This window comes from Wyeomyia smithii, chromosome 3, assembly GCF_029784165.1.
Source record: "Wyeomyia smithii strain HCP4-BCI-WySm-NY-G18 chromosome 3, ASM2978416v1, whole genome shotgun sequence".
In the NCBI taxonomy this organism is placed as follows: domain Eukaryota; kingdom Metazoa; phylum Arthropoda; class Insecta; order Diptera; family Culicidae; genus Wyeomyia; species Wyeomyia smithii.
The window spans coordinates 214,071,319-214,086,376 of record NC_073696.1 but is presented as its reverse complement, the minus strand read 5'-3'; the positions used below and the strand labels follow the sequence as shown (position 1 = coordinate 214,086,376).

At 39.4% G+C, this 15,058-nt stretch overlaps 1 protein-coding gene across 1 annotated transcript; it reads right to left on the bottom strand.

Annotated features, from left to right (window-relative positions):
* Positions 1-11,408: 11,408 nt before the first annotated feature.
* Positions 11,409-13,388, bottom strand: LOC129729048 (uncharacterized). Its single transcript, XM_055687528.1, has one exon. It carries the CDS (start codon positions 13,386-13,388, stop codon positions 11,409-11,411), a length of 1,980 nt encoding a protein of 659 aa, XP_055543503.1.
* Positions 13,389-15,058: the final 1,670 nt, after the last annotated feature.

The following is a 15,058-nucleotide window of genomic DNA, read 5'->3' as shown; positions in this document are numbered from 1 at the left end:
GTACGATGCTGGCCTAACAAGCCAGTCGCCGTAGGTTCGGGTCTCGGCTCGGGAGAGACTGTTAGTGTCAGTAAGATCGTAGCAATAGCCCCGCAATTGTCCTGTACACTAAACAGTTGGCTGCAAAGTCTGTGTATAAATAAACAGAAGGTCGAATTCCGAATCGGAACGTAGCACCAAGGCTTTGCTTTTTCAGTAGTATCCATCACACTTTTGTATTTACTGGACAAACCTGACACACACTAACTTTCTTATTGATTATTGGTTTAATTCGGTATCTATTTCTTTAAAGTAAACCAAACACATTTGTGCGTAGCCTCAATAGCCTTTCTATGGTAGAGTAGTACCCAGTCCGCACAAATGACATATTGGTGACCTTTAAGGGAAGATTTATATTCGTATGAGAATATGTTCTGTAAATGGTCAGGAATGCTGAAAATCGTCGAAAAGGCGGGGCTTAGAGCCTTATACAAACTTTTATTAATTGTCACAAAGTGGATTGTTAGAAATTATCTACATTTACATATTTTCAACTTGGCGATATTTATAGGAGAAACCAGAAACGTTTCTGTTTTTGTTTTAAATTGTCCCCGCGAGACATATTTTTATCGACACATTAATGAATATTTTTCGTGACGACGTTCTAAAACACAATATACTATTCGTGACCAACTCCCGAACATTGATATTTTAGTTTTTTTTATTTCGCCGATAAAATTTGGAAATGATTGAATGTGTACATATAAGTAATAACATAGAACAAGTTGAAATTGCAAGAAATGAAATGCCAAGCGCTCATTTCAAATGCAATCCCATTTTCATGGAGAAAGTATAGCGCCTACCCCTCACAATTCTCATGCGCCTTCAGAAAAATTAAGTTTTAGTTTGTATATGCTAATTTTCTAATATTTTGAAAACACGAAAAATTGAATTTCTTGATCTTTTAAGGCAAATGTCTGTTTATAAGTAACTCCTGTTGTAATCTTGTTACAAAATACATGAAAATTTTCAAGGAAAACGTCCAAATCATATTTTGGTTTAATTTTATAATCGACTGCTTTCGCCGTTTTCAGTAAGCATTTCCCCCATTTTAGTGAGCCAACAAACTTTAGGTGTTCGTCACCAATTATTCTTGGTGACTCTCGTAAACAAAATGCATTTCTCCGGTTTTAGATCATTTTTCAATAAAGATCAATTGACTCAATGACTCTTTTGAGACAATACCAATCGAACGTTAGTTTCAGGGAATATGTAACATGATTAAATTGAACTAATTTTTTTGTTATATGGTTAAAAAAGGATAGTTACTGAAATTCCGCGGAACTATTGAAAAGATCACATATTCTGTTATAACAACAATCAACATATATTTTCTTACAAAAGTCACGGTGACTAAATAGTAACATTTGTTTGTCAAAGCCCGATGTTTACTTTTTCTGATATTTATTTAAACCAAAAAAAAATATTACAAAAATCACTGTGACAATGTTAATAACTTATAAGTTTTTTCAAAAGGTCAAAAATTCTATTAAACAAAACTTTTGACAAATATTTTCTTACAAAAGTCACAGTGACTAACTGGGGAAACTATTTCTATGAAAAGTCACTATGCATTTATAAGAAAAAATTAAATGTGCCTCTTATCTGTTTGGTGACTATTCTAAGACAAAAATCCATTTGTACTTTTTATTACCACCGTGACTACTTAATGAAAAAATACTTTCGTTCCACAAGTAAAATAATTTCGTCTGTGACCTTTCTGGGAAAAATAATAAATCGTAGTTCAATTATCACAGAGACAAAATGGAATAAATATTTGTTTTCTAATCATAGCCTTAGTGTCTTTTGTAAGAAAATAAACACAAGTTTTTCTATGAAAGGTAATGGTTACTCGATTACGAAAACTATTTCCATATCATTTTTGAAACGTTCGGGAGACGATTGTAAGAAAAAAGTCCTATTTTAATTGTGACTCTCGTGCGGATTGGGTAAGGAGCAAAAGTACGCTTGGGCCAAAAATACGCAATGGCCTTTTCAAAACAAAACGAGCAAAATAAACTGACTACATTGACGACAGCTTGTCACAAATTCGAAAAAACAGAACCTAAAAAACTATGGTGTAATTGTAGTTGGTAGACTACTTTTATTGTCGGAAATATTTTGGCGTTAGCCATAAAATTTCCAACCAGTCGGAAAACTTATTGTGGGGCAGAGAAACGCACTAAGTTTCTATAACCGTACGAAAAACAAATTTTTAATAACGGTCTTTTTGTACAAAAAATTACCAGAGTGATACAGAAAAAGTTAAAAAATTGTTTCTTATACGATCGAGGTAACAATTAGATTACAGATAGCATACAGACACATTTCATTAACCCTTATGTGCTCGACAAAAACATCCTTACGACTACCCACAAAATAAATCTTGTAAATTTTGCAATTTTCATTCATTCTGGGGGGTGGTGCGACGAATGCCCTGGGCCCCCTTACTCGGGGGACCACCCTAGTTCGGGACAAGAAATGACAAATGCGAAGACATTTGATTTTCCGGTAGTATGTTCGAAACTGAGGAATTTATTAGTTTTATGATTTTTTTATCAGAATCTCACAATTATTGGTTTAAAGTTCGTAAAATCACCTCCACAGGCCATTTTTTTTGTTTTTGGTGATATGCCGTCAAAATTGTCCTTCCGAAATAGATTTCACTGGGGCTTCTAGTGGCCATAGAAACTATTAAATAAAAGAATAAAAGAAGGTCAAGGTATTTCCGGAATCGAGATTATGCCCTAAGACCGAAAATCAATTCCAGGCGCCATTTTGAAACTGAATATGGTGACTTCCAGCTCGCCTGGGGTCGTTTTCAGGTTTCTGGACATCAATCCGATTCCGAGAGTACTCATAAGCCATGGTATTTGGTCGATTGCGAACGTTTTTGGTAACCATGTTGATATAGCAAATGTCGTCTGCGGTTGATATTTGGTCTCTGGGTATCATCCCAATTCCAGAAATTCTCTTATTGGGTAGTAATCGGCCTCTCCAGGATGTTTTCCGGAAACTGGACGTCGCCACCTTAGAATTCAAAATGACTTCTGGGATCGTTTTCTGGTTTCAGGTCATAATTCCGATTTCGGAAGTACTCATATGAGGTGGTATGATATTGGATGATTTATTTTGGATTAAAAATTAACGTCTGGAGCTGGTTCACGATCTCAGAGCACCAATTTAATTCCAGAAATACCCGTATCGGAAGGTATTCGGCCATTCATGGTTGTTTTTTAGAAACCGGGGATCTGGGATCATTATCCAGTCTCTTGATACCATTCCAGTTTTGAGAATATTTATATAGGATGGTATTTGACCACCAAACACTCAAAACCATGAAACGGCCTTATGAACTTTGGAACAATAATTAAAAGGTTCGGTCATAGAATTCCGTAGTTTCGAAACATATCCCCGAAAAACCAGATTCCCAGAAATTGTATGAAAACTGATTTGGGGCACCATGGACCTGTGCGTGACACTAATAGGTTTAAATCGTTCTCAAACCAGGAAATTATTCAATTTAATATTCTATTGATGAAATAAACTGCACACAATTGAGCGTGGCCCCAGCAGGAATTTTACCGTCTGTTGGTCTAAACCGATACCAAGCATAAATGCGTTAATTGTGCTACGCTAATCAGCTGGCTAAACAGAATATAAGCCGGAAATAGTCTAATTGAGACGGGTAGGAATTATATGTATGACCGCCTCACTTAATGTTTTTGTAGAAAGATGAACAAAAATTGCCGATTTTTTGTGGGTTTACCTTCACACTCACTGACAGAACTAAGCATGCAGCATCAATCATATTAACCCGTGAGTCAGCAGAAAAAAATGACAGCTCTATCAGTCGAACTCAAACCGTGATGGCGAAAATAGTGAAGCTACTCCGTTCAGAAGTGCACGCGTTCAAAGAACACCACCCTGTCGCGTCGAAAACGGACATCTTGCGGCAGTTCGTGAACACCGAATACATCCAAAGCTCCGAAGAATGCTGAAGAGGAAGACCGAGGGAAAAGCGGCTACATCGCAGCATGCCCTGGCCGGGAGGTCAGTGCAACCGGCCAAACACATATGTCAGGAAGCGGCAGTCCCATCCACTGATCTCGGAGCTGCAGGCAATAATGCAGCGGCAGCGCCTGAATAAGATGGTCAAGTCGATTTTCCCGGCAAATCGCGACGTGACGGGGGTGATGAACGAAAAAAACCTGTCTCACCCTGGATGGCAACGACTGACAGGGCACTTCGTATTTCACTTCCCCCACGAAAGAAGTGAGCACCGAGGTGAAGTTCATTACATTCATCACAATTTCCCCAAGAAGGTGCTGCTCTGGCTGACAATCAGTGGGAAGAGGATGTCAAAGCCGCTCTTTTTTCGCTCGTACTGGCCGTGAATGGGGAAATTTGGATTTTTGCGTCCGCCATGGCAAACGTTCAGGTTAACTGCCGGAAGGGCGTAGATTTTTTTGCAAGTAAGCTAACATAACTACTCTCCATGGGAAGTTTATCAAAATCAATTACTCGTCTTAGTTAATTTTTCAACCACCATCCGGAAAAAGGCCACTCTTTACCGCAAATGTTATCAGGTTGAATTCTGGTCCAACGTAGCCTCCCTTGCTAACAAAAATCTGTTCCCTGTGATCTTTGTGGAGATGCAGATGTTACCACGGTCTCCAATTATTAGAGGTTATGCTAATATACCTTCCCTCTTCCTCCCTTATAACAAGATCGTGACCGGCGCGTTATTGATACTTTGATAATTATTTAGTCACTAAAACTTGTACAATGAGTTGATTCATTGTGCAATTTTACTGATTCCGATTGATCACGAAGTGGCAACCATTGCTAACTGCAGTCAGTCAAGCTAAGCTAAGCTTAACTAAGAAAAAAATACGGCATTCTCTCCATTTTTCATTTCACTAAGCCAACGTCCACAGAAACTGGAAAATAAACACCAAATATCCAAGAAACCAAACCAAAAATAAATAAAACGCGCTTATTCGCTCCACTTAATGAAAATATAGTCAACTAAGTGAAATTTATATAATATTTTGTAAGATAAACCACTTTTCACAATGCGTTTTTATTCATCTCACCACTTGAATCACAGCTCCAACAATTATCCAATTTAGAGCTTATGAGTTAGTTTTAAGGGATCCTGCCTAACGGAAAACCTAGAGTAGACTAAGATGAATCCATTCCATGAAACGTTGAATTGATTTAGTTCATAAATCTGAGTTTTTTTCTTTCTAATTAAATGTAAATGTTCCATGAGACGAATAACGTAAACAAATTGTTGTTATATTGACACGGGTTAATTTTTTTACATCATACGATTAAGGCCCTTGTCACGCAATAAGTGGACCAATTTAATGAATTGTGAAAAGCGTTAATTTGGTTAGGCAGCGAAAACATCTAATCGAGAGTGCATGAACATTTTCCAAAAAGATACCTTACAAAATTGTCATTTTCTTTCGTGTCACTGAAAGAATATGATCAAGGCGCAAAAAAATTGTACAGTATATATGAGAGAGCGAAAAAAATTTCAAGAATCTGAAAATGTCATTCTTTCGTACCTGTACTAATAATAGAGTAACAGTGAAACTGTATTCCAATGACGGAAGACAATTTATTATTTTTTAGATTACTCTAGCAAAACAAATTAATCACTCTGATTGAAAACAAGCTCGAGATGAATTTTTAAAATAATTTACATGCGATTTGGAGCGAGTTGTTAGTTATTTTAAAAGTCAATTCTAAAATATCTCATATTAGACTCTCGATTGCTTATAAATAGACTAAGTTCCAGGTAGTTGATTGACAGTCAAGAATTTTTTTTGGAGATATCACAATATCTTGACGTTTTATGTATTTTTAAGTCATTTGGCTTAGAAGAAGTCGATTTTTCCAATTTCATTCTACAGCACCCCCCCCCCTCCTTGGTAAATACTCGAGGGTCAAAAAATCACAACTTTGAGCGCTTTGAGTGCTTTGAGGCACTCCTAAATCGTGCCTGATTGAGCTGAAATTTCGCCAAGGTCATTCTTCGGGCCAATAAACAAAGTGTACATGGTCGATTTTTGAAAGTCGCACACGTAGGAAAAAAAGAAGGGAAAAATTCACTGCAACATGAGTGTAAAAAGGCCAACGACCGATCGAAACAAAAAAAAATATAGTTTGCATACATGAACCATTGTTTTTTGCAAATTGTCAAAGATAACTTAATTAACTATTTAAAACAAAATAGTTCTCGTCCATAGACAGTATTTGAGTTTTTGAGATACAATTTTTGAAACCTGAGAAATAAAATTGTGTTCTCCTATCAAATCCATGAACAAATTTCATTGAAATCAAAAAGGCTAAATTTCAACATTCACCTATTTCACGTCAAATCGCTCAAATGTAATCAAAAGATCTCTTACCGTATTCGGAAACCCTGATGCACACATTTCCCCGTTAATAGGCTCAATAAATTAAAAATGAAATGGTTTCACCTCCACTTAAATCACGTCGCTGAGAGAAGGCAAAAACAACTTTATAGAAATACGCTTTATATTTTGGAGTATAAAGCGTATTTCTATAAAGTTGCTCTTGCCTTCTCTCAGCGACGTATATAAACTTTTATGATAGTCAGCATTGAAAAATTTAAGTTTATAAGGCAAAAGTAATCCTCTAATGAAAGCGCCAATGTACAATCCATCCGGATGTCGTAATTCTCATTAAGACATCGACTACTACAGTGTCGGTAAAACGATAATGAAGGAACTGAACATTTTTTGGCTGGGTTTTGGGTCTTAAATGTAAGCTACAATTGTGCAGATCACCGCGTTGCCAGTTCCATCATGGGATTTAGAACTTGAAACGTTTTGTTTACTAAAGCAAACTCGACGGATGTTGATATTCAAAAAAACTGAATAAACGAACTTGCACAAAATTTCTTGAACGTTGCATACCTCAAAAAATTACAACGATATAAATTTCGATAGAGTATCAACTTCTAAATACAATTGAAATAAAATAATGCTTATTTCTACAGTATCAAAAAACTACTGCTGTTACAAATGTAATCAGAATATTATGTACCCACCTACTTTTTAAATGTTTTTCCTCGTAGACCATAATCATACAAACGGATGATTTCAACTAAATATCAGCTATAGTATTTTTTAAGTTATGATATTTTGTACCGTCGCCTGGCAACGACACTTAATCATTCCAAAGTCAATAGTTTACATATAATGAAAATAGAATGCCTCAAAGATCATGAAGCTAAGACAAAATATTAAATTTAATTGTGGGCTAATTTATTCTAGCAATAATATAGTTCATATGAGAGAGGCCAGATCACGCCGCTATGTTCGTGTTTTTCTTTATTTAACCCTCTAGTGCCCAGTGCCGCCTTTAGACACGCTTCAGTTGAACCTCTGAAAAGCTTCAACAAACACTTTAAAAAAGTAAATAAAGTTTCATGGTGATTTTACTGAGGTCTGTCTGAAATTTTATTTAATATTTTTTATTTGGTGTTACTGATATAAACATTTCATAGAAATGCCATTAAAATTGTATCGATGTATTATAATGTTAGCAGTGCACTTTAAAGCATTTTTAATCGCCTGTAATTTGCTGCCGCTCGGCACCCATCAACAATTCCCAACCGTCCACCGGCTGAAAAACCACATCAAAGTTCAGAAACTTGTGCACGATGTTAATTCGAATTCAATTGTTGCGCACCGTGCCGCCGTCCGCATCGTCAACATCATCGGCGTCCCAGTGCACCAAATATTCTCATTAAATCTGTTTTAAGACAATCACGAGTTCAAAGTCTTTCGTCACCCGGAGTTTTTCAGCTGATTGTTGTTACCAGCAACAACAACAACAACAACAACAGGGAAGGAGGGTGAAAAAACAAGCGACCGAAATTGAAGAATCTCTGCGGCTAGGAGATTGTCTTCCCACTCGGGCAGAGTTGAAAGGGAAAACTTTTCAGCACTTTGCCTTTTTTCGCCTTATCGGACTTACTCGATCAAATGCCACCACATCTTTCGGAGGGAATCATCCATCCGCGACTGGCTGAAAGAGCAATACGACAACGACAACCGCAGGAACGCGTCAACAGCAACTGCAAGCCCTAACAAAACACGTGAACGTCCGCGGGTTTTCAGATAGTTGCCTTCTGACCCTCATCACCTCCTGCAACAGTGTTGCTGGATGCTGTAGAGTAAATTGCTTTGAACGCAGGAGCTGTTTTGCTTCGACTATTTCAACTATTGACGGAAGCCGGCAGCACTGCTGTTAACTCTTCAAACATAGAAAAACTTATTCCACAGCAGATTAACTCGATGAAGGAGTGATCCCTAGCGGGGGTCGAAGCGTGGTTTGCGTCCTCTTGGCGCTTGGCTTCTGGTTCAGAATCAAACCTACCTCATATTACGCCAACTAAAACACTGAGCCTTGACTCGGTGGCTTTGTCGTAGCCAGTCGTCGTCACTGAAATGATATATGAGTGTGGGACGCATTGGCATCAGCTTTAGCAGCAAGCAGCAGAAGAAAAAAACTCTGCCGTTGGTTTTCGTAAGACTTTTTACCGGGATAGGATATGCGCAACGGTGACTGCGACGATCATGACATGAGATGACAGTACAAAAACAATAGACGCCGTTCCGTGGGGGCCGGAATCGTGAAAGAAGATGATGCTCTTTCTAATTGAGTTTAGATATAAATTTACATTCTCCTCCTAGTGGCAGCGGCAACGATAACCTCGGTTCGCGAGACGGGGTTGCAACCGATGACACAATATATATTTCAAAGAACTTTTCAAAGAGAACGGACCGTACAGGAAAAAGTTTTCCATCGGTGAAAACTTTTTTTTTGTTGGCAGGGCGACTCTTGCGTGTCGTATGGGTGATTATTGTTTTCCTGCACTCAAGTCCTTTTTCCATTTGATCCAATTTGGCAAATGGACAGCAGTTTATTTGCTTTTGGGGAAGTTTTTGAATGCATTAGGGTATGTATTGGAATAGGTATACACTGGAAACTGCATTACGCATTAATATTCATTTGTCCAAAAAATCGTCTTGTTATTTTATTTTCATTGAGAACGTACGACAAATAAATGAAATAATTTTATTTATAATAAGGTTGCCTAGAGACTGACTTGGAGTATCATTTTTGCTACATGCTCTTTAAATGCCAATTCCGAACTTTGCCCATCCATCCACTTGCGTTTCCATTTGTGTAAGCACGTACTTGTACGAGTGCCATTCAGTTGCGTGCAATCCCATAACCTATTGAACCTATTTTTTAAAGGCACCTGTATGTCACCGAACGTGAAAGGTTGTATCTGAACATTCGGTCTCTCGGTCTTCGGCAACGCGACAAATTCAATTACCAACTGAGCACCGTGATTTATGTCCCAGCACCCAACCGTACGAATGTGTAGCCTGAATGGACTTTTACTTTAGCGGGCGACCGATCGACTGGAAAACACACCTTCGCTAAAATCCAAACGAACGGAACGATCCTAAATGCTCTCGCCACGCCGCGCCGTGCTTAGCCGCATTCCTTCCAGAAGACGAGTCTCTCGTTGGAACCATTATTCTTGCTTGGCTGAAATTCCATAGGAATTAAGTTATGCACGATCCGTTTCTTTCGTTTTTTTTTTGTGTGTGCTGAAATCACACCTCTCCCCGGTACAGCGAAACTCCGGTGTGACACTGATCGGTTCCATAGGCCTATGTGTAATACATCGACAAGTACAAACCACAATTGCACAACGCGGCAACCTCTCTTGCTATGTTTTCATCCAGTTTGGTGCTTTTGCTGTGTTGCCTTTGTCGACAACGGTAATAATCGCGAGATGAACGTGGATGGCAAACTTATACTAGATCTTCAATGAAATTACTGTCCTGCTTCGTCCGCAGTGAGATTTGCGATTAGTTAGTGTGGTCACTTACCGTTGATTTCAGAAACGTATTGTGGGATTATGTCGTATATTCGTTGATCATGATTATGTTTTTATTGGTTTTAATCCTACCACGAATCAAAATTTTAGAGATGATAACCAAACATCCAAAACAGGTGCATTTACCTTGTCTTTTTAAGCAAACTAATTCTAGAAAGCATCTAATATTGAGCTATTATTATTTTTGAGATTGTACGAAACGGAAACAATAGAAGGTCAAGCGAAAAGCACCGCCTGAGATGATAGTTTGTCGAGTTCGGGGGTGTTCAATAATTACGTAAGCTAATACAGGGAAATTACGAAAATTACGGAAGGACGATTAACTCGAATTGAAGACGGAAGAGGTAACGAAGTATTGTGCTTGCTTCATTATGATAACTAAAAAAAAATCTGTATATGCTTGCATTAAGATCTTACTAGGGCGAGGGGGGGGGGGTATCAAAAAATTTTACGATGTTTTACAAGGAAAGGAGGGCGGTTGAAAAAGTGGAAAAATATGCTTACGTAATTATTGAACGGCCCCTTCAGACTTAGCAAATCAGATTGCTTTGCTACGATCGTCCGAACGATGGCGCCAATTAAAGCCAATATCGAACGGCGAACATTTAGGTACAATGACAAAGCTATTTGAGTGTGGATCCAAAAGTACAAGATTTGACTATATTGCATAAGTTGTGACAGCATAAACAGCTGAACTTTTTGCATGATAAAAGTGACAACACAAAAGACACGTTGATGAAATATTAGATACGAGAATTGGGATTTCGGCTTAGCAGTCATTCATCTCAGAATTTAGAACGAAGTTATTGTCATTCGTCCCAACGTTTCAGCACTTATTGGTGCCTTCATCAGGGGAAACTGTTCAAAGGAGTAATTTATTAATAACTTTGCATTTTACAAAACTTTTTCCCTCGACTTACAATGATGATTATCGGACTACGTCAGGTGGTTGCATTTAAAGTTCACTAGTCACTAATTTTAAATTTTTTTTTTTTTTTTATCATTGGACAATCTAAACAAATTGAAACAACATGAAAAAACTAGCCTAAACATCGAAATACACTTTAATGCTTACGTTTATAAGTTTGGTGGTGGGAGGAATTTATTTTCACTGTCGGAGTAGTGTGGCGGTTTTAACTTGTGTTTCTGTTCGGTTAACTGTTATACCATCTTCATTTAGGCTTTTAAGTTTGTGTAAGATCCCCGCGTATGCTGTGTTGAGGTTGTCCACATCAATACGGCGGTTCACTATGTGTGGTGTACAGTAGATGTGACACATTTCTAAAAATGGTAGTGAAGCTGTGTGTTTCGATCTATCTATTATGCATGTATTCTCTAAGTCGAATCTGTGTTCTGTGTCGATGCAATGCTCAATGAGAGCGGTTTTCTCTCTTAGCTCGGATAACTAGTTTGTCTGTGTGTCCGCATTTAGTATCTGGTTGAGTTTGTTTACGTTCGATGCATGTCCGTAGAGTCTGGTTTTTAATTTGTTTGAAGTCATTCCAATGTAGCTGCTGTTACAGCCGCTGCACGGAATTTTATAAATAATGTTGCTGTTTTCGTTTTTATTTGTAGGATCCTTAACTTGACTGTGGAAGCTATTCACAGTTTTGTTCAATTTTGTGGCGATGCAGATGTGCGGATAATCCTTTTTGAACAGTTTAATGAGACGATCACTCAGTTTGGGGATGTAAAGGAGAGATCTGTAAGCAATGTTTATGCTGGGTGTTATGCTGGTTGTGCTCGCTAAGGTGACCATATCCTGAAGGTTGTTTGCCGTGGATGGTGCATTGCTGGCTTGATGTGGTTGCTGAGAGGACGGCGGTGGGGCTGTTGGCTGTGGAGCTGTTGTGGGTGGAGGTGCTGGTGGTGGCAGTGTGATAGCTGAAGGATGGACAACTTCTTGTTGCCTAGAATGGTACAGGTTGATGAGCCGAGACACCAGGGTTCGTGGGTAGCTATTAGCCTGTAGGTGTTTGTGAATGATGGTGTTTACGTTTGTCGCCTCTGGATTAGATGTTAAAGAGGTAACGCGGTGAATAAAATTGTTGGCTACATTAATTTTGTGTTTGTATTGATGGTAAGAATGGAAATTTAGCATTCTCCCAGATGAGATAGGTTTGCTATACCATTCGGTGAAAAGTGATTGATCCTCCTGTCGATTTATCAGCAAGTCCAGAAATGGTAGTTTGCGGTCTTGTTCTATTTCAATGGTGAACTGAATTCGGTCCTCCTGGCTGTTAAAGGTGTCTAGTACGGTGTCGATGGAATCTTTTGGGATGATGAGAAACAGATCGTCTACATATTTGCGTAGAATAGGGACTTCAAAGGGAAGGTGGCTTAATGCATTATGGATGATTGATTCGAGTACTATATCGGCTAATATTGGGGACAAAGGAGAGCCCATAGCTGTTCCGTATGTCTGGTAATAACATTTGTTGTCGTATCGAAAATAACTTGCCTCCATACAAAATTCTACTATTTCCAAAAACAGCTCAAGGTGGATCTCGGTATTCATTTCGTGCCAGCGATCGGTGATGGTCTTGGTTACCAGTTTTCTCGGTACGTTCGTGAACAGAGAAACAACGTCGAGTGATACCATGATGTGATCTTCGGGGAGAATGAATGATTTTAGCTCATCGCATAATTTAAAGGAGCTAGCTGTGTTGAAAGTGCTGGTGAGGTGGGTGTTCAGTATGTTAGCCACAAATTTACATAGCTTGTAGGTCGGAGCGGAGTAGTTAGGCACAACAGGACGTGAAGGGAGATTTGTCTTATGCGCTTTAGGTTGTCCATAAATTCTGGGACAAACAGCATTATAGGTTTTTAACCATTTGGCGGTCTTGGAGTCTATGAGTTTCAAGTTGAGTAGGGTGGTTACAAAATTGTTGTTTGTCCTTTGGATTTTTTCTGTGGGGTCTCTGGGCACGTTGCGGTATGTTGCTTGGTCATCGACAAGGGCGCGTATTTTCTCATGGTATTCCTTAGCGTACATAATGACAGTGCGATTACCCTTGTCAGAGGACAGAACCAGGATTTCGGGATGAGCTTTCAGAAACTTAGCTGTTGTCTTCTGTGCTTCAGTACACCATCTGCCTATTGGTTCCAATGCATCAACCAGTGATCCAAAACCATGGATGTAGTTGAGAATAATGTTGGTAGCTCTGCACCGGTTACTATCCTGTATCCGTTTGTCTTGGTGCGACTGAATGATGGTTTCCAAATCGGACAAGACATGGAACAGAGGGACCTGTGAGAGATGGGTGACAGGTAACGCGAACTTTGGGCCGAGACTCAGTAATGCAGTGGTCTCTGGAGGCACTTGTACGTTGGTCGCGTTCGTTATAGCTTTCTCGTTGGTCTGTATGAACTCTCTGTCAACCATACAGACCAACGAGAAAGCTATAACGAACGCGACCAACGTACAAGTGCCTCCAGAGACCACTGCATTACTGAGTCTCGGCCCAAAGTTCGCGTTACCTGTCACCCATCTCTCACAAGTCCCTCTGTTCCATGTCTTGTCCGATTTGGAAACCATCATTCAGTCGCACCAAGACAAACGGATACAGGATAGTAACCGGTGCAGAGCTACCAACATTATTCTCAACTACATCCATGGTTTTGGATCACTGGTTGATGCATTGGAACCAATAGGCAGATGGTGTACTGAAGCACAGAAGACAACAGCTAAGTTTCTGAAAGCTCATCCCGAAATCCTGGTTCTGTCCTCTGACAAGAGTAATCGCACTGTCATTATGTACGCTAAGGAATACCATGAGAAAATACGCGCCCTTGTCGATGACCAAGCAACATACCGCAACGTGCCCAGAGACCCCACAGAAAAAATCCAAAGGACAAACAACAATTTTGTAACCACCCTACTCAACTTGAAACTCATAGACTCCAAGACCGCCAAATGGTTAAAAACCTATAATGCTGTTTGTCCCAGAATTTATGGACAACCTAAAGCGCATAAGACAAATCTCCCTTTACGTCCTGTTGTGCCTAACTACTCCGCTCCGACCTACAAGCTATGTAAATTTGTGGCTAACATACTGAACACCCACCTCACCAGCACTTTCAACACAGCTAGCTCCTTTAAATTATGCGATGAGCTAAAATCATTCATTCTCCCCGAAGATCACATCATGGTATCACTCGACGTTGTTTCTCTGTTCACGAACGTACCGAGAAAACTGGTAACCAAGACCATCACCGATCGCTGGCACGAAATAAATACCGAGATCCACCTTGAGCTGTTTTTGGAAATAGTAGAATTTTGTATGGAGGCAAGTTATTTTCGATACGACAACAAATGTTATTACCAGACATACGGAACAGCTATGGGCTCTCCTTTGTCCCCAATATTAGCCGATATAGTACTCGAATCAATCATCCATAATGCATTAAGCCACCTTCCCTTTGAAGTCCCTATTCTACGCAAATATGTAGACGATCTGTTTCTCATCATCCCAAAAGATTCCATCGACACCGTACTAGACACCTTTAACAGCCAGAAGGACCGAATTCAGTTCACCATTGAAATAGAACAAGACCGCAAACTACCATTTCTGGACTTGCTGATAAATCGACAGGAGGATCAATCACTTTTCACCGAATGGTATAGCAAACCTATCTCATCTGGGAGAATGCTAAATTTCCATTCTTACCATCAATACAAACACAAAATTAATGTAGCCAACAATTTTATTCACCGCGTTACCTCTTTAACATCTAATCCAGAGGCGACAAACGTAAACACCATCCCGTACCCACGTACCCACGAACCCTGGTGTCTCGGCTCATCAACCTGTACCATTCTAGGCAACAAGAAGTTGTCCATCCTTCAGCTATCACACTGCCACCACCAGCACCTCCACCCACAACAGCTCCACAGCCAACAGCCCCACCGCCGTCCTCTCAGCAACCACATCAAGCCAGCAATGCACCATCCACGGCAAACAACCTTCAGGATATGGTCACCTTAGCGAGCACAACCAGCATAACACCCAGCATAAACATTGCTTACAGATCTCTCCTTTACATCCCCAAACT